This window comes from Marmota monax, unplaced genomic scaffold, assembly GCF_021218885.2.
Source record: "Marmota monax isolate L192 unplaced genomic scaffold, Marmota_monax_Labrador192_F-V1.1 WCK01_AAM20220418_F8-fsc00082, whole genome shotgun sequence".
NCBI classification, from domain to species: domain Eukaryota; kingdom Metazoa; phylum Chordata; class Mammalia; order Rodentia; family Sciuridae; genus Marmota; species Marmota monax.
Window position 1 is genome coordinate 8,162,805 of NW_026695207.1, and position 26,992 is coordinate 8,189,796.

General features: G+C 48.8%; 1 protein-coding gene across 2 annotated transcripts in view; it reads right to left on the reverse strand.

Moving 5' to 3' along the window:
• Ahrr (aryl hydrocarbon receptor repressor) overlaps positions 1-26,992 on the reverse strand; it is a 94,945-nt gene that overhangs the window by 55,707 nt on the left and 12,246 nt on the right. The window contains exon 3 of one of the 2 annotated variants that reach the window (XM_046430314.1): positions 17,787-17,968. In XM_046430314.1, coding sequence (XP_046286270.1) covers positions 17,787-17,968 — 182 coding nt within the window. Of the gene's footprint in view, positions 1-17,786; positions 17,969-26,992 lie in introns of those variants that run through there. The other variant, XM_058574518.1, reaches the window with a different exon arrangement.

Here is a 26,992-nt window from a genome sequence, read left to right on the forward strand (position 1 = left end):
GGGTGACGGGATTGAGAAGACGAGCCATGAACACGAGGGCACACTACACAGCCTCCAACAGGACACCACCTGTCACTGGCGCAACATGGGCTGAACCAGAGGGTGCTGTCGGTGAAAAGCCGAGCACTGAGCACCAGATGCCACGCGTCCTCTTCCACGTGTGAAAGCTGAAATGCTGCCCTCTGGGAAAGAGGCGTGGTGGGCGTGGCAGAGAGCAAGCAGACCACAGGGCAGGTGGGGAGGTGGGGACTATCCTCTTCACTCAGACAACCAGAGAGGATTCTGGAGGAGCTGGAGCCCTGTGGCTCTGACGGCACCACAGACGTCACACTCCTGCATGCAGGTGTACTGGTACCCATCGATAGGACAGATCTCACATGCTCAGCAGGCACCAGAAGGCCTCAAGAAGGCTGGGGACGGGCAGGAGAGCTACAGGGGCCCTCTCCATCAGCACACAACCCCCAGGCCCTGGAGAGCCTCCTCACACCCCACCCAGCCCTGCTCCTGCAGACCCCACATCCCCCCTCGGGATGCATGTGCATGCCACGGTCTCGAGGACCACAGCTCTGCATGCCCTCACTGCTCCCTGGGGAAAGCCTCTTCCCCTCGAGCCAGGCTGGGTGTCATCACAGTGGAGGACCCTGGTGACTTCCTCACAACTTCTCAGGCTTTTGCTCCTCCATTGGCTTATTTTATTTAGAGACAGCACCAAGTTATCAGAACAATACGAAGCAGCCAAATACCCTTCCCAGACATGCCACGGTTCTTCACAGCCATGCCAATATCCTTCAGCAGAGGCTGGGGTTGCACCAGCCTGCTGGGCTGGCCCTGCCCCTCTGCCCTCTGCCCAGTGCTCCTGGCTGTCATGAACTCCAGGACACTCTGCAGACTGCTCGCAATCACCCCAGAAGGTCATGCAGTGGCACAGTGTGGACATCCACTCTGGCAGGGTGAAGTGAGACCCCAGAACAACAAATGCTGGGTTTCCCCTTGGTGATTAAGGCCATTAACAGACACTTTGTTCATGACGACCAAAGATCTCATTTCTCACCCACTTTCACCACTAATCTCAGCACCTGTGCATGATTTGGCCTGAGTTTGACTGCAGGGGTCAACGAGTGACCAGCCCAAGTGACCTCTCCTCTCTAACATCCTCTCTCCTGGATTTGTTCATTGGCAGTGCACTGTGAGGAGGAGCTCGTGGTCATTCTACGTTCGTTTGTGTCAGTGTGGACTGACGGAGCCCCAACTTACTTACTGGGTTGTCAGCCATTGCTACTGTGATTCACTGTGACTCCGGAGTCCACCCTGGCCTGACAGTGGCCCCTTCACAATGACACTCTACCACTCTGAGTCCACCTGGCCCTCTGGTGAATGCACTTCTGAGGTCATCTTGTGTTTTCCCAATCCATCTTTGGTAGGAGCCCAAAAGCTCCTGGTGCTTTTACTAGTGTGGGGTCTTTAGAAAGGAAGATCTGCATGTGTGGTAGGCAGCTTTGTTGCTGTGAGCAGAAGTCTGGACAAAAACAACTTAGCCGAGGAAAAGTTTATTTGTGGCTCACGGTTTCAGAGGTTCAGTCCATGGTCAGCCACCTCCATAGCAGAACATCGTGGTGGAAGGGTGTGGTGAAGGAAAGCAGCTCAGGACATGGCGGCCAGGAAGCAGAGAGAGAAAGAGAGAGATGGTGAGAGAGAGAGGGATGTGCCAAGGACAAAATATAAGCCCCACAGGCATGTCCCCTGTGACCTACGTTCTCCAGCCACACCCTGCCTGCCTTTAGTTATCACCCAGTTAATCCATGCAAGTGGATTAATCCACTGATTGGGTTACAGCTCTCATGATCCAGTCATTTCATTTCTGAATATTCCTGAATATTTCAATTCTGAGTATTCATTTCTGAATATTCTCTCACATGAGCTTCTGGGGGACACTTCATACCCAAGTCATAACAGGATGTCAGGTGTGTTCACTGCTCCTGGGGTGTCACTCTCCCCAGGCCCCTCGGTAGACAGGTGTGAATCATACACTCTTTATATACATATGCATGTCTCCATCTCTCTGTACACTGCATTTCTCTGTACACTATATTTTCAGTATACACTGAAAATCCTGAGTTCACACCAGTACCTCCAATTCTAATTCAAAACTGCAGATTCAGTACAGAGTGAAATTATTTCCCCTTATATATTGTGTGGAGATTTCTCTGGAGAGACTTAAACTAATGACTCACTCTCTTTAATGGTATCATGACTATTCAGGTTTTCTGTTTCATCCTGAATCAGTTTTAGGAAGCTTTGTTTCCTAGGAATTTTTCATTTGTCTTCAAATTTATTAGCATTTATTTGTTCCTAACAGCCTGAAGTTATCTTTCAAATCTACACAGATGCATCTATATTCCTAATACTGTATATATATTGCTTTATATATTATTGTGTGTATATTCTTTGTGTTCCTAATACTGTTTTTTGTTTGTTTGTTTGTTTTGTGGTGCTGGGGATTGAACCTAGGGCCTTGTGCATGTGAGGCCAGCCCTCCATCAACTGTGCTTATCCCCAAGCTCCCTAATACTGGTCACTTTTTTCCTTGATCAATCTCACCAGAATTTATAAAGTTGATCATTTTAATGTTCTAATGTTTTTCTATTTCAATCAACATATTATTTTGTTTTTTTTTGTTTTTTTTTTTTTTTAATTTTTTATTGTGGGTTGTTCAAAACATTACAAATTTCTTGACATATCATATTCCACACTTTGATTCTAGTGGGTTATGAACTCCCACCTTCACCCCATACACAGATTGCAGATTCACATCAGTTACACATCCATTGATTTACAAATTGCCATACTAGTGTCTGTTGTGCTCCGCTGCCTTTCCCATCATCCACCCTCCCCCCTCCCCACCTCTCCCCTCCCCTCCCCTCCTCTCTCTCTACCCCCTCCACTGTATAACCCTGAGGGTCTCCTTCCATTACCGTGCAATTTACCTTCTCTCTCCCTTTCCCTCCCACCTCTCATCCCTGTTAAATGTTAATCTTCTTCTCCTGTTCTTCGTCCCTACTCTGTTCTTAGTTACTTTCCTTATATCAAAGAAGACATTTGGCATTTGTTTTTTAGGGATTGGCTAGCTTCACTTAGCATAATCTGCTCTAATGCCATCCATTTCCCTGTAAATTCTATGATTTTGTCATTTTTTAATGCAGAGTAATACTCCATTGTGTATAAATGCCACATTTTTTTATCCATTCGTCTATTGAAGGGCATCTAGGTTGGTTCCACAGTCTTGCTATTGTGAACTGTGCTGCTATGAACATCGATGTAGCAGTGTCCCTGTAGCATGCTCTTTTTAGGTCTTTAGGGAATAGACCAAGAAGGGGAATAGCTGGGTCAAATGGTGGCTCCATTCCCAGCTTTCCAAGAAATCTCCATACTGCTTTCCAAATTGGCTGCACCAATCTGCAGTCCCACCAGCAATGTACAAGTGTACCCTTTTCCCCACATCCTCGCCAGCACTTGTTGTTGTTTGACTTCCTAATGGCTGCCAATCTTACTGGAGTGAGATGGTATCTTAGGGTGGTTTTGATTTGCATTTCTCTGACAGCTAGAGATGTTGAGCATTTTTTCATGTACTTGTTGATTGACTGTATGTCCTCCTCTGTGAAGTGTCTGTTCAGGTCCTTGGCCCATTTGTTGATTGGGTTGTTTGTTCTCTTATTGTCTAATTTTTTGAGTTCTTTGTATACTCTGGATATTAGGGCTCTATCTGAAGTGTGAGGAGTAAAGATTTGTTCCCAGGATGTAGGCTCCCTATTTACCTCTCTTATTGTTTCTTTTGCTGAGAAAAAACTTCTTAGTTTGAGTAAGTCCCATTTGTTGATTCTAGTTATTAACTTTTGTGCTATGGGTGTCCTACTGAGGAATTTGGAGCCCGACCCCACCGACTGTAGATCGTAGCCAACTTTTTCTTCTATCAGACGGCGCGTCTCTGATTTGATATCAAGTTCCTTGATCCATTTTGAATTCACTTTTGTGCATGGCGAGAGAAAGGGATTCAGTTTCATTTTGTTGCATATGGATTTCCAGTTTTCCCAGCACCATTTGTTGAAGATGCTATCCTTCCTCCATTGCATGCTTTTAGCCCCTTTATCAAATATAAGATAGTTGTAGTTTTGTGGATTGGTTTCTGTGTCCTCTATTCTGTACCATTGGTCCACACGCCTGTTTTGGTACCAGTACCATGCTGTTTTTGTTACTATTGCTCTGTAGTATAGTTTGAAGTCTGGTATCGCTATACCGCCTGATTCACACTTCTTGCTTAGCATTGTTTTTGCTATTCTGGGTCTTTTATTTTTCCATATGAATTTCATGATTGCTTTCTCTATTTCTACAAGAAATGCCATTGGGATTTTGATTGGCATTGCATTAAACCTATAGAGAACTTTTGGTAATATCGCCATTTTGATGATGTTAGTTCTGCCTATCCATGAACAGGGTATATTTTTCCATCTTCTAAGATCTTCTTCTATTTCTCTCTTTAGGGTTCTGTAGTTTTCATTGTATAAGTCTTTCACCTCTTTTGTTAGGTTGATTCCCAAGTATTTTATTTTTTTTGAAGATATTTTGAATGGAGTGGTTGTCCTCATTTCCATTTCAGAGGATTTGTCGCTGATATACAGGAATGCCTTTGATTTATGCGTGTTGATTTTAAATCCTGCCACTTTGCTGAATTCATTTATTAGCTCTAATAGTTTCTTTGTAGAGCCTTTTGGGTCTGCTAGATATAGAATCATATCATCTGCAAATAGTGATAATTTAATTTCTTCTTTTCCTATTTTTATGCCTTTAATTTCTTTCGTCTGTCTAATTGCTCTGGCCAGTGTTTCGAGAACTATGTTGAAGAGAAGTGGAGAGAGAGGGCATCCCTGTCTTGTTCCAGATTTTAGAGGGAATGCCTTCAGTTTTTCTCCATTCAGAATAATGCTAGCCTGAGGCTTAGCATAGATTGCTTTTACAATATTGAGGTATGTTCCTGTTATCCCTAGTTTTTCTAGAGTTTTGAACATAAAGGGATGCTGTACTTTGTCAAATGCTTTTTCCGCATCTATCGAGATGATCATATGGTTCTTATTTTTAAGTCTATTGATGTGGTGAATAACATTTATTGATTTCCGTATATTGAACCAGCCTTGCATCCCAGGGATGAATCCTACTTGATCATGGTGTACAATTTTTTTTATATGTTTTTGTATCCGATTCGCCAGAATTTTATTGAGGATTTTTGCATCTAGGTTCATTAGAGATATTGGTCTGTAGTTTTCTTTCTTTGAAGTGTCTTTGTCTGGTTTAGGTATCAGGGTGATGTTGGCCTCATAGAATGAATTTGGAAGTTCTCCCTCCTTTTCTATTTCCTGAAGTAGCTTGAAAAGTATTGGTATTAGTTCTTCTTTAAAGGTTTTGTAAAATTCTGCTGTATACCCATCGGGACCTGGGCTTTTCTTAGTTGGTAGTCTTTTGATGGTTTCTTCTATCTCCTCAATTGATATTGGTCTGTTTAGGTTTTCTATATCCTCCTGACTCAATCTGGGCAGATCATATGACTTAAGAAATTTATCTATGCCTTCACTATCTTCTAATTTATTGGAGTATAAGGATTCAAAATAGTTTTTGATTATCTTCTGTATTTCTGAAGTGTCTGTTGTGATATTGCCTTTTTCATCCCGTATGCTAGTAATTTGAGTTCTCTCTCTTCTTCTCTTCACTAGCATCGCTAAGGGTCTGTCGATTTTGTTTATTTTTTCAAAGAACCAACTTTTAGTTTTGTCAATTTTTTCAATTGTTTCTTTTGTTTCGATTTCATTAATTTCAGCTCTGATTTTAATTATTTCTTGCCTTCTACTTCTTTTGCTGTTGTTTTGCTCTTCTTTTTCAAGGATTTTGAGATGAAGTATGAGATCATTTATTTGTTGGTTTTTTCTTTTTTTAAGGAATGAACTCCAAGCAATGAATTTTCCTCTTAGAACTGCTTTCAATGTGTCCCATAGATTCCGATATGTTGTGTCTGTGTTTTCATTTATCTCTAAGAATTTTTTAATTTCCTCCTTGATGTCTTCTATAACCCATTGATCATTCAGTAACCTATTGTTCATTCTCCAATTGATGTATGCTTTTTCCTTCCTTCTTTTATCGTTGATTTTCAGTTTCATTCCATTATGATCAGATAAGATGCATGGTAATATCTCTACTCCTTTATATTGTCTAAGAGTTGCCCTGTGACATAATATATGATCTATTTTTGAGAAGGATCCATGTGCTGCTGAGAAAAAAGTGTAACTGCTTGATGTTGGGTGGTATACTCTATATATGTCAATTAGGTCTAGGTTATTAATAGTGTTATTGAGTTCTATAGTTTCCTTATTCAACTTTTGTTTGGAAGATCTGTCCAGTGGCGAGAGAGGTGTGTTGAAGTCTCCCATGATTATGGTGTGGTGGTCTATTAGACTCTTGAACTTGAGAAGAGTTTGTTTGACGAACATAGCTGCACCATTGTTTGGGGCATAAATATTTATGATTGTTATGTCTTGTTGGTGTATGGTTCCCTTAAGCAGTATGTAGTGTCCCTCTTTATCTCTTTTGATTAACTTTGGCTTGAAATCTATTTTATTTGATATGAGTATGGACACGCCTGCTTGTTTCCGAAGTCCATATGAGTGATATGATTTTTCCCAACCTTTCACCTTCAGCCTATGTATGTCTTTTCCTATCAAATGCGTCTCCTGTAGGCAGCATATTGTTGGGTCTTGTTTTGTGATCCATTCTACTAGCCTGTGTCTCTTAATTGGTGAGTTTAAGCCATTAACATTTAGGGTTATTATTGAGATATGGGTTGTTCTTCCAGCCATATTTGTTTATTTCTGTTACTAAACATTGTTTGTTTTCCTCTTTGATTGTTTCCCCCCCCCCTTTACTGTCCTACCTCCCACTGTTGGTTTTCATTGTTATTTTCCATTTCCTCTTCCTGTAATACTTTGGCTAGGATGTTTTGAAGAGATGGTTTTCTAGCTGCGAATTCTTTAAACTTTTGTTTATCGTGGAAGGTTTTAATTTCATTCTCCATCCTGAAGCTTAATTTCGCTGGATACACAATTCTTGGTTGGAACCCATTATCTTTCAGTGTTTGAAATATGTTATTCCAGGATCTTCTAGCTTTCAGAGTCTGTGTTGAAAGATCAGCTGTTATCCTGATTGGCTTGCCCCTAAATGTAATCTGCTTCCTTTCTCTTGTAGCTTTTAAAATTCTCTCCTTATTCTGTATGTTGGGCATCTTCATTATAATGTGTCTAGGTGTGGATCTCTTATGATTTTGCACATTCGGCGTCCTGTAGGCTTCTAGGATTTGGGATTCTGTCTCATTCTTCAAGTCTGGGAAGTTTTCTTGTATTATTTCATGGAATAGACTGCTCATTCCTTTGGTTTGGAGCTCTGTACCTTCCTGTATCCCAATGACTCTTAAGTTTGGTCTCTTAATGTTATCCCATATTTCTTGGATGTTCTGCTCATGGTTTCTTAACAGTCTTGCTGAGCTGTCTATGTTCTTTTCCAGTTGAAATACTTTGTCTTCATTGTCTGATGTTCTATCTTCTAAGTGTTCTACTCTGTTGGTAGTATTCTCCATTGAGTTTTTAAGTTGGTTTATTGCTTCCTGCATTTCTAGGATTTCTGATTGCTTGTTTTTTATAACCTCTATCTCCCTGTATAGTTGATCCTTTGCTTCCTGGATTTGTTTGCGTAATTCGTTGTCGAAGTGATCTTTCATTGTCTGATTTTGCTGTTTAATGTCTTCCTTGATACTCCAGATCATCTGAAGCATGTATATCCTGAATTCTTTATCTGACATTCCATCTGCTGCAGCTGTTACCTCTTCTAAAGTTGCGTTGACCTGCATTGCTTGTGGTCCTTTCTTTCCTTGTCTTTTCATACTGCTTGCGTATCTTTCCTGCAGGTGCGGGCGGCGGCTCTGCTCTCTCCTTATTCCAATTGGGGTGTCGTGGCTACCACGCCGGCAGGTCACTGGGCCTGTTCTGGGAGCTGGTGGCGGCTCTGTTCTGCCCCTACTCCAATTGGGGTGACGTGTCTGTCGTACCAGCAGGCCACTGGGCCTGTCCTGCTGGTCGGTCGCAGATCTGCCCACCTTTCGGGCACGAGTGGAGGCTCTGCTTTGCCCCTACTCCAATTGGGGTGTCGTGACTACCCCGCCTGCAGGATGCTGGGTCTGTTCCTGGCAAGGGAGGCGACTCTGCTCTGTCACTACTCCAATTAGGGTGGTGTTTGTACCCCGCCGGCAGGCTCCTGGGCCTGATCCGCCGGTCTGTTGTAGGTCTGCCTACCTTGAAGGCGCGGGCGGCGGATCTGCCCTGCCCCTCCCACCACGCCTGCGGACCCCTGGGCCTGATCTGCAGGTTGATCACTGGTCTGCTCACCCTGCGGGCACGGGTGGCGGTTCCGCTCCACCCCCACTCCAATTGGGGTCACGTGACCACCACACCGGCAGGGCCTGATCCGGGCGTGGGATAAGGATCTGCTCTGCCCCTACTCGAGTTGGGGTGACGTGTGTACCACACTGGCAGGCCACTGGGCCTGACCCGCCAGGCTGTCACAGGTCTGTTTACCTTGCAAGCGCGAAGGGCGGCTCTGCCCTGCCCCTCCTACCACGCCCATGTACTACTGGGTCGTGGGTCTGCCCACCTGGCGGGTGTGGGTGGCGGCTCCGCTCCGCCCCCTCTCCAATTGGGGTCACGCGGTCACCACGCTGGCGAGCCGCTGGGCCTGCTCCGGGGGCTGGCGGCGGCCCGGCTCCTTCCCTCCGGCTCGAGGACAAATTGAGGAGACTCGGGTGACTGAGCCTCACCCCCCTTACCAGAAGACCAACTGCTTATGTCACCGCTGGTATTGATGAAGATCTCTCCTCCACCGCTTTCTGCTGACATCAGATCTCTGCCATGTTGGTATCCTATGCGAATGGCAGCATTTCGTTCCCCTTGCCAGGCAACCCAAGCAATGGGTGAGTCCTGACCTGCCCTCAGCAGGACCCGGACCGAGACACAGTTTCCGCGGGCTCCTAGCCCCGGTCCAGGGAAGTTCCGGGAGCCGGAACTCGGCCGCTCCGTGCTCGGTGTAAGCTCCTATAAGTGTAGGCTCCAAGAAGCAGCCCCCGCGGGCTCAGTTCCGGGAGCCGGAATTCGGCCGCTTAGTGTTTGGTGTATGCTCTGATAGTAGCAGGGTCCAAGAAGCAGCCTCCGCGGGCTCCGCAGCCCTGAGCCAGGGCGGTTCCGGGACGGTTCCGGGAGCCGGAACTCGGCCGCTCTGTGCTCGGTGTAAGCTCCTATAAGTGTAAGCTCCAAGAAGCAGTCCCCGCGGGCTCAGTTCCGGGAGCTGGAATTCGGCTTCTTGGTGTTTCGTGTTTGCTCTGATATTAGCAGGGTCCAAGAAGCAGCCTCCGCAGGCTCCGCAGCCCGGAGCCAGGGCGGTTCCGGGACGGTTCCGGGAGCCGGGACTTGGCCGCCCCGCGCTCCGTGTTCACTCCGATAAGATCAGATTTTAAGAAGCCCCCAGGCGCTGAACCCTAGCAATCTGTCTGCAAGCCGCAGGCGAATTGCAGCCTGAAATTACCTGTTCTATGGCTGAATGAGCTGCGGTCAGTCAAAAACAGGTGTGGTGAGGTCAGTTTACCAACATGGTGGCTGCTGGCCTCCTCTGTGGTCTGACCGGTGTGGAGAACCGAGATGGACCGCTTCCTTCCCCGTCTCGAACCCAGAATTCAGCCCTGAGTGCGGTGCTTGCGCGTCTGGCAGAAACTGCAGCGCTGTAACCCTGCGTCTCTATCCCAGCGCGCCTTGCAGACTCTAGCCGCGGGGCGATTTGCTGAATAAGCAGTATTACCCTCCGTGCGACAAACCTCTCGCGTTTGAGTCCCCGTAGCCGATCCTCATGCGATGGAAATCCTTCCTCCAGGTTCCGGCGCACCCCACTATTGCTGGAAATTCCTAACAAGATATCCTTTAGCCGTCCTGACTTGTCATACTCCCACACAGTGAAGCAGCACACGGGGGTAATGCACTCCCCTCGCCGCCATCTTCCCTCCAATCTCCTCAACATATTATTTTGTATTATTTCCTTTCTTTGGCTCTATTTTATCATACTGTTCCTTATCAAAACTAATTGAGCTGAGTATTATAGCACAAGCCTGTGATCCCAGTGATCAGGAAGCTGAGGTGGGAGGATTACAAATTTAAGACCAGCCTCAGCAACTTAGCCAGGCCCTAAGCAACTTAGTGTCTCAAATTAAAAATTAAAAAGGTCTGCGGATGTGGCGCAGTGGTAAAGTGACCCTGAGTTCAATTCCTGTTACCACCCCCACAAAGTCACAATCATAAAGAAATCATAGTGGGACCTCAAATGCAAAATAAGCTGGGATGACAGGGCTGTGCCATGGTGCTCAGCTTGATTGTGACTTTTGAAATTTATTAAGATTTGTTTTATTGGCCAAAATGGTTCAATGCACTTAGAAAATTCATTTATAAATTTGTTTTGGGATATATATAATTTTGTTTTGGGATATAGCCATTATATTTTTTGCATTTGTCAAATCTATAATTTTTATTCTTTATATGTCTTACTAAATATGAGCTATTTGTAATCTTTCTAATGATGAATTTATGTATTCTTTTTTATAGTTCTGTCAATATTTGCTTGATACATTTTGAGATATTAGAAGTATACTAATTTAGAATTATTTTATCCACCTGATGAGATTAACTGTTTAATAATTATGTTGAAAAATCTCTCCCCTGCCAGCTCTAACTCCAATAAACATTTTAGACCAAAATCAATGTTTTGAAAGAAGCATACTGTCATCAGACTTCTTGCAGTACCTTTCCTGTCATTTATTTCTGCCCTTCCTGCACCCTGGAGTATCAGATGGGCTTTCTGTGAATAGCGTGTGTGATCTACGCCAACGATCTCTACCTTTTACATGGCAGGCTTAGTCCATTCACGTTTATTGTTGTGCTGCCTATCTGTTCCACCCCTGTAGTGTTTTTCCCCTACTTTCTTGTCTTTTCCTTCGGACCACATTATCTCCTTCTCATTTTTTCCTTTCCATTAGTTTGAAAATTAAAGTCCACTTCCATATGGAAGTTAGAGAATCAGCCTCCAGGGTCAACACCAGGACCTGAGAATGCTCTGACCTGAATCGCCCTCCTCAGAGCCACACACCATATGGCCACACCTGTATTCCTGTTCTGCTCTCACTACGTTGTTGCCATAGCTTTGCACAGTTGGGTTCAGGTTGCTTCTCTCCGAGTGACCACCTTGCCACTCCTTGTCACTTGTGCATCACAGATCCTCACCTGGAACTCCCGTCCTTCTGCCTGAGGTACACCCTGATATTCCTTCTAAGCTCTCTCTGTGTTCTCAGCTTCCTTGTTTTTAATCTCTGAGTACGCCTTAATTTCTTGCCAGCTCATCCATCAATGTTGAAAGGGTTAGCCTGCTTTATCTTGCATTTTTGGCTGCCGTCAGCAGAAGGATGAATTGGTTGCTTGCTGGAAATGGAAGAGATGAGACTTTTGAATCCCAGGGGGGCAAGGACTGTGCATTTAAGTCCACACGCATGAAGAAGAAGGGGCTCTTTTAGTATGAGTCTTAGCAGAGGCCCCAGGACAGCAGATACCACTCTCCCAAAGAAAGTTGGGCAGAGGAGGCACATCCAGAGTGAACAGGAGGGTGTCCTCAGAGGATCCTGTGAGTCACTCCCCCTCCTGCACTATGAGAGCAGCAGCTTCTCCCCAGGCCGCTCAGTGGTCTGTCTCCTAGGGCTGGCGAGGGCCCCGAGGCCACCACCCCTCTGACGCTGATCCAAGGGGCAAATGTTCCTGGAGCTCTCCACGGGCACGGGCTGCAGGTGGGGATCCTGCCACCTTGGCAGCTGGAAGGCACAGCCCTGGACCTGGTAGGGCACACTGCGGCTCCCTAGGCTGGGGGTCCAAATGCTGCCCAAGGTGCCTGGAGATGACACCAAGGGCCAGGCTAAGGAGGGAAATGCCAGGGACCAACTGCAGGGTGCCACCCACACCAGGCTGTACAGAGACGCGTGGTGGTCGCCCAAGACACCTGAGAGCCCCCTGGGTCCCACTCACAGCCACGCCAGCCTCATGGGACGGTTCCTGGCCTGTTTCCTCTCCTGCTGCTCCCACCCAGGAACTACAGCTACCAGTGCAGGGGACGAGGGATAAGCAGTCTACCTGGCTCCCAGTATCCTACCCACAGCAGCCCCATGGCCTCACCTGAGACAGCTCAATTTTTAGCATGTCACTAGACCGACCCTTAATGCTCAAGCAGCCTGCCGGGGCCACCTGACCAAAGGTGCTGTACATCTGCTGGAAGGATGGTGATGCCTGGGGATGTCTGGACACTCCCAGGCTGGGAGAACCAGCCACGGAGCAGACTGCTGGGCACTGCCAGGGAAGCACAGACTTGAGGCCAGCTCCTCCCTGGGTCCTGGGGAGAGCCAGCTCTGCAAGGAGGGAAGGAACAAGTCTCTCTCTCCAGGGCCAGGCTCACCTCCTGGAAGCAGCTGGGAGAGGAAGGAAAACAAGACCAGCCCAGGAGACCACCAAGAGTACCCCACGACGACCACGGTGCAGGGTCCACTCCAGCCCAGGAGCTGCCGCACCTCACCTCCCTCCAGCACCCACTCCAGGCCAGCTGTCTAAATATCAGCCTAGATGGGACCTGAGGAGGCTCCTTCCAGCAATGCTCCCTCCAGCTGAGAGCCAAGCAGGGTAACCTCAGGCTACAGGAGGCCAGGCGCGCCCAGGAGGACTCCCCTACTCGCACCGCAGGCCCAGTGACCAGCCTCAGCCCTGCCACCAGAGCAACAGGGAGCACCTGTGTCCTGTTGTCCATCCTGCTCCTGCCGTCCACGCGGGCAGTGTCTGCTGGTGCAACCAGCTCCCCTGGGTCCTACTGGGACACTTAGGGCTGTGGTCCACACCCACAGGGGCCTTAGCAAATGGCTGGGCATGAGTAGGCCAGGAACTTTCCAAATCTTCAAGGTCTGGTTCCGTTTAGCGATTCCTACAATGTGTCTCCGCTCACACGTTTTACCATAGCAGAGGCATCAGTCCCCAACACCCTGCTGAGGACACTCGGCTGAAGATCCAGCCTCATCCCATGCAGGTTCTACTGCCCAAGCACGAACACCATGAAGCAAGCTCTGTCACTTTCTGAGGAGTGTGCCCCCCCCTCTGGTCCCCAGCCATGCACCCATTCTGAGTCCTCACCAGAATCACGGCTCATGCTGCATCTGACCTCCCTGCTGTGGTGAGGGCAGGTGATCTCTAGCTGCGACCTTCCCAGAGCTGCCTCCAGCAGCCACTCTTCCACCGCAGCCCCGACAGCCTCCCAGCACACACCTGGTGCTCCTGCCGCCACCTGGAGTTCAGTGCCCAGATCTTAGACTGCGCAGGCTGCTTGTAACACAACGCCACCACCCAGACCCAGGGCTTGTCTTCTCCCAGCCCAGGGCTGGAGGCACCGCAGAGGCACCCTGATCTGGGTGTTGGCGACGGCTGCCTTCAAGTGTGGTGCTCCTCTGTGGTGCGCACGCCTGGCGAGCCTCAGGTCTGTCTCCTCCCATGAGGTGAAAATTCCCCTCAGGGCCTTATTTGATCTGAACTGCTTCCTGAGAGACCTCATCTCCAAATGCCACCAGGCAGCTCCAGAACCTGGGCTGGGGACCCAGCGCGCGGTCCATGATGAAGATGGATTGTCAGGAGAGGGGTGACTGCTACAGTGAGATGAGTCTCACTGTGCTGCCCGGGCTGGTCTGGAACTCCTGGGCAAGGAGTCCTCCGCCTCAGCCTTCTGTGGAGCAGGAAGCGCCACCACACTGGGCTGAGAAGGACAACGCCATCGGGAGAGCTGAGATCAGTGTCTCAGTTTAAAGCTGCTGCTTCCATCCACGGCCTGAAACCTTGTGCTGGTCTCAAGCACTTGCTCAGGCACATCCCTGAACTCAGGGCCCAGGACATACCTTCCTGGTGTCAGGGACCTTCTGTTCCAGGGTCACAGTGCAGCAGATATGCCCGCACAGACCGGGTGAGTGCAGACCATGGGGACCCCAGGCAGGAGCTCCAGGAGGGGCCCAGGCATGGGTGCCGCAGGCTGAACCCGGAGCAGCGGCCCTTCCCAGAGCCGCCTCCAGCAGCCACATTCCCACGGCAGCCCCCAGGCCTCCCAGCACACACCCGAGACTCCACCACGTCTCCAGGTCCTCCCGGGTCCCGGCTGAGCCTCCCCTTCTGCTGGCTGCTCCGGGCGGTCCTCTCACTGGCCAGTATCTCCACAGAATGTACCTCTGATCAATGCCCCTGTCCTCCTGAGTCATCTAGAGGATGCCGTCCCCATGGCAGGCCTGGGGCCTCTCAGGTCCTCCCAGTCAGTGCCCAGGGCCATAGGTCCCACTTCCAGCTCAGGCCTGGAAGGGGCCCAGCTCTGCTCCTGCCCCAGGACAGGATGTGACCACCTCCTCCACATCACCTCCCCCACTGTTGTCTTTACCCTGAACTTCCCCTTCTGTGGATGATGGAGTTTACAAGGGTGGGAAATCCCAGCCTGACAGTTGCCCACAGAAGGCGGCAGCAGCAGAGGGTTGTGCAACTTGAAAGTGCTCTATCAGAAACCAAGTAAATAAAACAAAAGCTCTCAGCCTGTGCCCACGTGTTGTCACATCTCCAGGTTGTCTTTGCCCTCTGAGGCTGGAACTTTCCAGGTCAAGTCCTTCCCAAAGGTGACTTTTCATAAAGTCTTAATGACATTAGCCTGTCCACTTCTCAGTCAGGAGGCACAGATGAAGATCCAATCTCTGCAGCTTGACTCTCTTGTAAGCACACACTGCACACGAATTCAGGAGAGTCTCGAAATTTACCAGTCCCCTTCAAGTCTGCCCTCCAGATCTGTTCAAGTGGAACGTCCTTCTTATTAATGAACCTCGTGAGGGGACCAGGCAGGATCATGTGCAGGATCCTTGGTGGAGACTGGATGGTGGAGGAACCAAGGCGGGTATAAAGTGAGCTAATGGTAAGAGTGGCAAGGCTCCTACCAAGCCTGTGTCCGCAAGGATGGGCTTTCTCAGCACAGTCCACGCACAGCGACCCAGGATTCCTGCAGTTCACGTCACGAGCTCTGGAGCTAGGTGTGAGTCAGGGATTCATTCTGTCTGTTCGCTCAGTGTGGAGGTTCAGGGGGGACCAGCCAGAAGCAGCAGAACTGGGGCTCTTCTCATCCATCCAGCGAGGAAGCCCAATCTGACCCGAGGTGGAGTCTGTGTGTGTCAGTGCCAGGAAGGTGAAGTGGCCACACCTGAAGCTGCCCAGACACGGAGGCTGTCCCTCCTGTCCTTGATGTTTGCTAACTATCCCCATGGCATCTGGGATTCACTTAGCCCATTTGGCTTATTTATTTTCATATATACATTTTTTTAGCACTTCTGTGGAATGAACCCTCTACCACTGACCTACACACCCAGCCCTTTTTATTTTATTTTGAGACAAGGGTCTCGCTACATTGCCTAGGCTGGCCTTGAACTTGCAGCCCTCCTGCTTCAGCCTCCTGGGTCTCTGGGATCACAGGTGTGCACCACTGTGCCCAGCTCACATGGTTCATTAATAAAAATGAGCTCCAAGGAGAGCGGATCTGATCTGGAGGGCAGACTCCACTCCAGCTGCCCACAGGTGGCAAGGTCAGACGACACCCACACCCTTCTGTACACACAGACCCTCCTGGAGAAGATGTGCAAACTGTGGGCACTGACCCGGCCGCAGGCAACCCAGGCAGAGCTGGGTGGGAGGAACCTGGTCTGGGTGGAGAAACGGTAAAGCCAGGGCATTTCCACAAGAAATTGGAAACCCAGAGAAGAACCACAGTGTGCCGTCACCTTTCCACTTGGGACAAGCTCTGCAAGTGCCTTGGGACTCAGTTCCTGTGGGGATTGGGGTGAGGGTAAGAAGACTGGGCAGAGGACCACAGAAGACCAGAGCAGGACAGCTGCCTCAGATGTCAGTGCTGAGCCTTCCTCTCCATGTTCCTCTCCATGCCCCACAGCATCCACGGCCCCACCCACCCTGCCTAATGCAAACCTGTAGGCACAGAGCAGAGGCTGCTGGAGCCTCCCCAAACCCTCCCGCAGCATAAAGCCCCCAGTCCACACGTGTAGTCTTCTCGAGGCCATCTGAGATCCCGGCCCAGGACCACCCAGAGCTGGAAGTCTAAGGAAGCAGGAGGGCAAGACAGAACCTGGCCATCACCTACGTCATATGCTAAGGAGAAACTAGGTACAGTTCTAAGTATGACAGAAAGCAGAAGCCTGGTGGACAGAGATGGACAGAACAAAGGCCCAACCCGCTGGGGAAGGGCACTAACCCTGCCGCCCAGGGTGCCTGGAGCCAGTGCAGCTGGGGAGGGGCCTGACCTGGACTGTGGGTGAGGTGGGGTACACCCCAGCAGCTGCAGCACCCACAGGGCCCAGGGCAGGGGGCCAGACCTGGAGTGTAGACAGGGCGTATGTACCCAGCAGTTGAGCACCCACGGTGTCCAGGGCAAGGGGCCTGACCTGGAGTGTAGATAGGGGGTATGTTCCCCAGCAGCTGCAGCAGCCATGGTGTCCAGGGCAGGAGGCCTGACCTGGAGTGTAGACCAGGGGTATGCACCCCAGCAGCTGTAGCAGCCACAGTGCCCAAGGCAGGAGGCCTGACCTGGAGTGTAGACTAGGGGTATGCACCCCAGCAGCTGTAGCAGCCACAGTGCCCAAGGCAGGAGGCCTGACCTGGAGTGTAGACCAGGGGTATGCACCCCAGCAGCTGTAGCAGCCACAGTGCCCAAGGCAGGAGGCCTGACCTGGAGTGTAGACCAGGGGTATGCACCCCAGCAGCTGTAGCAGCCACAGTGCCCAAGGCAGGAGGCCTGACCTGGAGTGTAGACAGGGGTATGCACCCCAGCAGCTGCAGCAGCCACAGTGCCCAGGGCAGGGAGCCTGACCTGGAGTGTAGACCAGGGGTATGCACCCCAGCAGCTTCAGCATCCACAGTGCCCAGGGCAGGGAGCCTGACCTGGAGTGTAGACAGGGGTATGCACCCCAGCAGCTTCAGCATCCACAGTGTCCAGGGTAGGGGGTCTGACCTGGAGTGTAGACAAGGGGTATGTACCCCAGAAGATGCAGCAGCCACAGTGCCCAGGGCAGGGGGCCTGACCTGGAGTGTAGAGAGGGGGTATGCACCCCAGCATCTGTAGCACCCACGGTGCCCAGGGCAAATCACACAATTAACAGTAGACACCTACCTCTGACCATGGCTGAGCCTGCTCCTTCATAAAGTAGACCCCTTGCCCCTCTGGAGTCCCTGGTGTGGGAGCCCAGGGCTAGGTCTATCCAGGCCTCCTCAGAGCTACCCTGGCTCCCAGTACTCAGTGCACCTAGGGCCGTCCTATCAAGGTGGTGGAAAGGCCCTGCCTAGGAGTGTGGAGGAGCAGCCAGGGCCCTGTAACCTGGCCCCAGAGAAAGCCTATGGCCTGAGCATGGGCTGAGCAAGGCAGTCTGGGGAGGCGGGAGGAGGAGATGCACATGCACCGCACACCACACTCTCCCGGTCACAGGTGGGCCCAGGTGAGACCCATTGCACTCAGGTGGACACAGGTGGGGTCAGATGAGGTCCAGGTGGCTGCGGTGAGAGTCCTACCTTGGAAGAAGCTCTTCACCCTCAGGTAGCTCACACTGAGGCGCAGGACAGAGAGCTTATCCAGCTTGGCGATGATGTCGGGGGGAAAGGGCAGCAGGCTGGCCAGGTGGTCCAGCTCTGCATTCAGGCGGTCCCGGTGCCTCTTGGAAGGGTTTGACTTCTCGGCCCCCAGGGCAGGCCTCCTGTGGGAAAAAGACCACATTAGGCAGGAGCCTCTGGCCTCAGGGGCGGGAAACCTGGTCTCTGGAATTGCCTTGCTAGGAACATGAGCAGAGGAGCCGCAAGTGCTGACGAGAACTGAAACCCCTTCCTGAAGACGCACAGGAAGCCAGTGCCCAACGCCTCAGGCTGCAGCTTGGGGACAAAGACCAGCGCAGGGCTGGGGTCGTAGCTCAGTGGCAGAGCGCTTGCCTCGCACATGTGAGGCACTGGGTTTGATCCTCAGCACCACATAAAAAGTAAGTAAATAAAATAAAGGTCTGGTGTCCATCTACAATTAAAATATTAAAAAAAAAAAGACCAGCTGCAGAGGACAGGAGGGCAGGGGAGGGTCACATGTTCTTCACCTCCCTGTGCCACAGCCCAGCAGGACAAGGACGCCTGGCCCAGGCTGGTGCATGGAAACCCTGTGTTCACGCCACCTCCTGCAGGGGTCCCTGTTGCCTGACAAGGCTGATGCATTCCAGGAGAAAGGGAGTCCCCCCAGGTGGTGAGCCCAGACCCACCCCTGGGCATCTCTAACCACCTTGGGCGCTCTCCTCGGCAGCACCAGAGGTCTGTGCTCACAGGGACTGCCCCACCTGGGAAGAACCAGCACGTAACACCCTCGGGACAGCCATGTGGCCAGATACCACTGGCCGTCAGAAGGACAATGATCCCAGACCCACCGCACCAGCAGAGGAGCCCAACGCACAACACACGATCCCATCTGCACAACATGCCAGGAAATGCAAACTCATCCACAGCAGCAGGAAGCCGACCAGAGGCTGCTTGGGGCAGAGGTGGAGGGGTCCCCAAGGGGCACCGGGAAACCTGGAGTGATGGAAATGTTCGTGATCTTGATTCGAAAATGGCTTCGTCAGCAAGGCTCCATCAGCCCATTCACTTCACCCGCTGAACTGAAACGTGTACCTCAGTCACATCCCAGTGAAGAGGGAAGCAGCAACTTCCAGGCTGCTCCGAGCTTCGGACACTGTCCCCGGGGAGGCTCAGCCACCCCAGAGGACGGGAGGTGGAGGGAGGAGCACGCTACCAGTCGTTCCAGGCATTTCACCTCTGGAGAAAGTTGCGACGGAGAATCACATGGCCCCCCAGGGCCAGCGCTGGCCTGCACCCTGTGCCTTGGGGTGCTCAGGAGCTGCTGTGGCCCCGTGCCAGTGCTCAGGAATCTCCACACGTCCCTCTGAGGCTGTGTGCCAGCCCGACACTCCACACCTCACCACCTGCCCCTTCCGGGAGGAGACGGCACAGGCAGACCTGAGCCCACCCACGTGCAGACCAGGATGCCAGGCCACACCTAGCCACAGCCCTCAGCCCTGGCAAGGAGGCCAGAGCCCTGCAGATGTGGCAGCCAGCACCAGCAGGGGCTGCAGGAGGGGCTCTCTGGACGCCAACAACAGAGCCAAGTGCAGCTCTTTCCCAGAATAGGTCTCCCACAGGATGGACCCGGCCACCTTCACGGGGACGCCCACCCCAGAGCAGCTGGCCTCAGCCTCCTCGCTGCACAACAGCCTGAAAGCGTGTGAGCATGAGCAGTTGCCGAGCTCAGAGCCCCAGAGCTCCCTGCTGGAGGCCCACGTGGTCTCCACTGAGGCACTGGGCCTCAATGTGGGACCTCGGGGCCGGGGGAGGTCCTAAGGTGACACTCTCCAAGGGCTTGATGGAGTCCTTCCCCCTCCCACTCATGCCTCCACCATGACCCATCCTGCCAGGCAGCTGAGGGGCCTCCCAGAGCCAGAACCACACCTTGGACTCCCAGCCTCAAAATGTGAGCCGCACCAACCTTCATTCTCTATACAGTACCCAGCGGGGGCACTTTGTTTCAGTAAAAGAGGGCAGACTCACACAGTGACTGTCCACATTACCCCTCAAACCACAATTCCACATTGCCCAGCACCCCCTCAGGTCAGTGTGAAAACTGGCTAGTCAGTAAAGCCATTCAGGGAGAGTCCAACTGCTTAACGGTCTAAATTTTTTTTAAAAAAGTGTGTGTGTGTTAGAAGATAAAACAGGAAAATCCTCTTAACTGGAAACACAGAAGCTCTTTGTCATCAGATGTAAAGTTTAATCACCCACAAAGGAAAGATGACAAACTCAGCTCCACAGAAGTTCCAGTTTTCTGCATGGCAAAGATTCCACAAGAGAAGTGGGAACTGGGGAAAGTAGACACCCCTAGAGAGGACAGGAGGGTCCCCGATGCCCAGCAGGCTGCCACAGTAAGAAGCACAAAAACATGAATCGTCTCTCAGGAAAATGAGCACGGGTTTCCACCCAGAGTTCACAGCAGAGGAGACAGAGCAGCTCTAGACTTGGCCCAGAAGAGACGTGGCAGCTCTAGGTCCGGCTGAGGAAGAGATGCGCCAACTCTAGTCTGGCCGGGGAGGAGATGCGGCAGGTCTAGGTCTGGCGGAGGAGGCGACACAGTGGATCTAGGCCTGGCCGAGGAGGCGACACTGCACTCTAGGCCAAGGAAGGGAGACTGCATCACAAGCTCCTGGCTAGGGGTAGGAAGCCTAAACTGCACCGGCTCTGATGCTAGTGAGGGTGACACCACCAGATCCCGGCCCTTGCCGCCAACCAGCAGCCCCGCCAACCCCCGACATTGGCACCAGGCCTGGGGTCTGATTTGCCTGCTGCAGCCCCATACCAGGTCTGGGTGGCAATGGGGGCAGAAGACCCTAATGGGACAAAGCCCTTGAGCTTGCGGCAGGGTGAGCAGCAGCAGCTGGTGTGTCCTTCACCCACGTCCCCATCCCACAGGGACATGTGGGAGGCCTGGGTGGGCATCACTTGCACAGCATATCTGCGCTACAGCCCAGGAACCTGCAGCTGCAGACTCACAGGCCGATGACAGAGCAGGGCTGGCAGGGCACGGCGCTGCTCAGCCACACACCAGCCAGCTCCACCGCAGCGCCTCACTCGCAGGAAGAGGGAAGCCTGTGCTGGTCTACCCACACACACCTCAGGAGGATTCATGAGAAGCAGCTAAACTCAGGTGCCTCGGGGAGGGGACCAACTGTGGAGACCAGCCGTCCCCTGGGGTCCCAACCAGGTGAGGGGCTCACCTGTCCAGAACATGGGCAGGTAGAAGCAGATGCCTGAGGGCTCACTCACACTCTGCCCGACAGGCAGGGAGCTCGCCTCTGCTGCCCCGGACTGCCCACCAAGCTCTGCACTTCAGCTGGGTGGCCATTACGTTCCTTCTGCCCCACCCTCGGAGCACGCTTCCACACCCCAGCTCCTCCTTAGTGTGTCCAGCTCAGCCCCTGAGGACCTGTGCCGATAGATAGTCACGCAACCCAGCCAATCAGCCTCAAGAGCAGGAGGAGTGGGAGAGGTGGAGAGGCTTGTGGGAAGCCGGTGGTGGCAGTTGGGCTCTGAGGGACTTCCTGAGGAGCTGTTTTGTTTGGCGTGTGTCGTTCTAAAAATAAAGTTCGTTTCTTTTGACTCCTGAATCGTGCCCAGCCAGACTGCGGCATTTGGTGGCTCGCATGGGGAGCGACTGAGGGTAAGTGATAAGGTAAACTGCTCGCCCCTGAGGGCAGGGCGAGGGGATGGGTAGCCATTTTAAGATTCCTCTTTTGTTTTGCTTCACTTTTGTTTTAAGATGCCTGTCCCTGGAGATGAGTGAGATGGAAGAAAAACCACTCACATCTGAGGAATAGATAGGGAGAAAGGATGGATGGATATTTCAGGAGGATAGAAAAGCTGATATAATGATTTTCTGTTGTTCCACTTTTGTTTCATTCTGTTTCAGTTTTGTTTGGCGTCATCTTGTTGGGTTGTATTATAGTTATAGTAGAAATATTCAAGTAAAAGAGAAGGTCTCTTGAGCTAGTCAGACAGAGGAAAAAATTCAATTAAAAGAGAAGGTCTCTCGAACTAGTCAGACAGAGAAAGAAAGTGTAAAGCAGAAAAAGCCATCAGGGGGAAAGTTACAACAGGAAACTGCTACTAACACCTTTCTATCACCAGAGGACGTAAGTGTCCAACTAACAGCACCACCTCTACAGGAGACTGCTACTAACACCTTTCTATCACCAGAGGACGTAAGTGTCCAACTAACAAGGCCACCTCCATATGCTGGGAGGCCTCCAACCCCCGCAGTTGATAGTTGGGATCCTGAGACAAGATCTCAAATATTAACATGCCCTGTATTTGAGGCAGGAGGGCAGCGAATTCACAATGCTTTAAACTTCAAAACAGTGAAGCAGCTAAAAGAGGCTGTAACAACCTATGGTCCTCAAGCACCCTTCACTGTAAGCTTGGTCGAATTCATTAACAACTTGAACATGACGCCAGCAGATTGGGCTAATATGTGTAAAGCTGTGCTAAATGGAGGACAATACCTGTTATGGAAGGTTGCCAATGAGGAATTTTGCAAGGAGACGGCTAGGCGAAATGCAGCAGCTGGTTATCCTCAGAGAAATCTAGATATGTTGTTAGGAAAGGGACCTTATGAGGATCAGCAGCAACAAATTGCATATGATCCTGGTGTATACGCACAAATTGCTGCAGATGCAGTTAAGGCATGGAAGACTTTACAAGGACATGGAGGTTTACAAGGTCAATTATCTAAGGTAATACAAGGAGCTAATGAACCTTATGCTGAATTTGTAGATAGGCTTATTCAAACAGCTACCAGAGTTTTTGGGAATACAGAACAAGCAATGCCATTACTAAAACACCTGGCTTATGAGCAAGCGAATCGTTGGTGCAGAGATATCATTAGACCATGGAAACATGAAGATTTAAACACATATATTAAATTATGTAGAGACATTAATGAACAAGAGCAAGTCGTGGCAGCTGCAGTAAAACAGGCTTTAGATGCCAGAGACATTAATGAACAAGGGCAAATTGTGGCAGCTGCAGTAAAACAGGCTTTAGATGCCAGGCCAAGAACATGCTACAATTGTGAACAAACAGGACATTTTAAAAGGAATTGCCCCATAGGAGGAAGGTTTCACAAAACTAGGTATCAAAGGAGTAGAATACCGGGTATTTGCCCACGATGCCGTAGAGGGAGACATTGGGCTAATGAATGCCGTTCTCAAACCACCATAGAGGGTACTCCATTATCAAAAAACGAACAAGGACCAGGTGTTTATCCACGATATCATGGAGAAAGGCATTGGGCTCCATTGCCAAAAAATGGACAGGGGGGCCCAATTCTCCGGGGCCCAAAACCACAAATATACGGAGCACTGGAGGAACCCAGCAACCCCATCAGGGTAGTGCCCAGGACACATTGTCCATCAGATCCCTCATCAGACAAACCAGAGGGAGCGCAGGGATGGACATCTGCGCCTCCACCAGAGCAGTACTAACTCCAGAAATGGGAGTTCAAATCATTAGCTCAGGGGTAAAAGGACCTCTTCCCAAAGGAACAGTAGGCTTATTATTGGGACACAGTTCTTCTACTCTAAAAGGACTTATGATAAGTCCTGGGGTAATTGATCCCGATTATGAAGGTGAAATAAAAATTATAGCCAGTTCTCCAAAGGGTATATCAGTAATTTCACCAGGAGATAGAATAGCACAGTTACTAATAATACCCAGCCTACATGATAAATTTTCCAGTCGTGCTGTAGAAAGAGGTTCCAAGGGATTAGGCTCCACAGGTGTAGATTGGGCTATGTTTTCTTTAAATTTAGATTCTCGCCCCATGCTAAAACTAAATATTCAAGGACATGAATTTAATGGACTACTGGATACAGGTGCAGACCTTAGCATCATCTCTCGTCAAGAATGGCCAAAACATTGGCCATTACAACAAGCCACTCAAACGCTTCGAGGCCTAGGAGTGGCAACTAATCCCCATAGAAGTGCAATGGTATTAGATTGGAAGGATCCTGAAGGATGTGAAGGAACTATACAGCCATATGTATTGGATCATCTTCCTATAAATTTATGGGGACGAGATGTCCTAGATCAATTAGGTTTGACATTAACAAATAACATCAACCAAAATGCACCCACTATTATGACTAGACAAGGTTTTAGGAAAGGAAAAAGATTAGAAAAACAAGAACAAGGTATAGCAGCACCAATACAAATAGATCAAGGAACAGACAGACATGGGTTGGATTTTCAGAAAGGGCCACTGAGACAATAAAAATTACTTGGAAATCAGAAAGACCAGTATGGGTTCCTCAGTGGCCCCTGACTAAAGAAAAGATACAAGCAGCCCATGACCTGGTCAAACAACAATTAGCGGAAGGACATATACAACCTTCTGTATCTCCCCATAATACTCCCATTTTTGTCATCAAAAAGAAATCTGGTAAATGGAGATTATTGCAAGATTTAAGAGCCATTAATAATGAGATGGTTATTATGGGACCTGCTCAATCGGGGATTCCTCAGTTGTCTGCTTTGCCAAAAACCTGGTATGTTTTAGTTATAGATATTAAAGATTGTTTTTTTTTCAATTCCAATTCATCCTGAGGATAGTCCACGTTTTGCATTTACTATCCCTGCACTGAATCATGAAGGTCCTGATCAGAGATATGAATGGAAAGTACTCCCTCAAGGGATGGCTAACAGCCCAACTATGTGTCAAATTTATGTTAACAAAGCAATCCAGCCACTTAGAAATCAAAATCCTACACTACAAATATTTCACTATATGGATGATGTATTGTTAGCACACAAAGATTAAAACACATTGCTAGAATGTTATGCCATACTTACAAACTTATTAAAAAATTATAATCTAGAGATAGCAATAGATAAAGTACAATTAAATTTTCCAATTAATTATTTAGGAGTTCTATTATCCTCAACCATGGTCCGTCCACCAAAAATTCAAATACGAGTAGATCAACTCAAATCACTTAATGACTTTCAAAAGTTATTAGGAGACATAAATTGGATAAGGCCTTATCTAAGTATACCAACAGGAGAGTTGGGACCTTTATTTGATATCCTAAAAGGTCCATCAGATCCAAATTCACCCCAAATGTTAACGCCTGAAGCAAGAAAGGCATTAAAAATCATTGAAACATATATGGAAAATATGCATTTGGATAGAATTGATATAAGTTTGCCTTTATTATTTATTGTACTACCAACAAAAAATATTCCTACAGGAGTATTTTGGCAAGAAGGTCCATTATTATGGATACATTTATCTTATTCTCCTAACACTATTCCTACTAGGTATCCTGAGGCTGTAGGACAATTAATACTCAAAGGAATAAAAGCAGCAAAGGGAGTGTTTGGAATTTCTCCCAATAAAATTATTACTCCATATACTATGAATCAAATTGATGAGTTAGCTAATGAGTTAAATACTTGGGCAATAATCATGTGCAAATCTAATGTTTCATTTGATAATCACTTACCATCTAATCCTTTGTTGCCTTTTTGGTCATTGCATCCTGTAATTTTTCCAAAAATGACAAGAAAAACACCTATCATGAATGCTCCAAATATATTCACTGATGGGTCAAATAATGGTACAGCAGCAATAGTTACACCTGATCAAACTTTTACATTTTTAGTACCCAAACAATCAGCTCAAAAGGTAGAGCTTAATGCAGTATTACAAGCTTTTGTGATGTTTAAAGATTCTGTATTTAATTTATTTTCTGATAGTCAGTATATAGTTAATGCTATAGTATCCCTTGAAGATGCTGGTAGGAATTCCCCTTCCTCTACTGTTTTCTCTTTGCTTTCCACTATACAAAGTCTAATCTGGGACAGAAAAAATCCATTCTTTATAGGACATATCAGGGCACATACAGGATTGCCTGGAGCCCTTAGTTTGGGCAATGATTTAGCAGATAAAACTACACATGACATACATATTTTCTCTACACTAGAAGAAGCTATAAATTTTCATAAAAAGTTCCATGTCAATGCTAATACTTTACAAAAGCATTTTAAAATAACTGAGGAACAAGCTACACAAATAATAAAACAATGTCAAAATTGTGTGACCTTTTTACCACAAGTTAATCTTGGAGTCAATCCTAGAGGATTGATACCTAACCATGTTTGGCAGATGGACGTCACACACTTGCCAGAATTTGGAAAATTAAAATATTTGCATGTTACAGTTGATACTTCTTCTGGATTTTTGATGGGCTCCCTTCATGCCGGAGAAAAAACTAAAGATATTATAGTTCATTACTTACAAAATTTTGCCACTGTGGGCGTTCCTAAACAGTTAAAAACCGATAATGGTCCTGGCTATACCTCTACCTCTTTTAAACAATTTTGCTCATCATTTGGCATTACTCATATAACAGGAATCCCATACAATCCACAGGGACAAGGCATAGTTGAAAGAGCTCATCAAACTATTAAAATGTACTTATTAAAGCAAAAAGAAGGAATTGGGAAGGGGTATATATTCCCCAAAGATAAACTGAAAATAACCCTTTTTACTCTAAACTTTTTAAATTTGGATTCATCAGGACTTAGTGCTGCGGAAAGACATATGTGTCCAAAAAATGTACATAAGCCTAAGGTACTTTGGAAGGATATTCTAACAGGACAATGGAAAGGTCCTGACCCAGTAATTGTCTGGAGTCGGGGGTCTGTTTGTGTGTTTCCACAGGGAGAACAGCAGCCGATTTGGATTCCAGAGAGATTAACTAAGGTTCTGACCCAGTGATTGTCTGGAGTCGGGGGTCTGTTTATGTGTTTCCACAGGGAGAACAGCAGCTGGTTTGGATTCCAGAAAGATTAACTAAAGCGATTTCTACAGACCAAAAAGAAGATGATTTGGCTCAAATCCATAACAACTGATATCCAAAACTCCAGTTTGGCTACCCTTACATCTGCGACAGAACCAGGATGCTTTTTTCAATATCTATTTTATTATTGCCCTTTGCCATATCATGAAGTTCTATTTTGTTTTTTGAGCTCATACAGACCTAGGTTAATGTTTTGCTGATCAGTTCTATTTTTTTGACTATAGAGTTTTTAAACATTGCAATGGAGATTTCACCTGTAAAAAGTTATAAGGCCTTTAC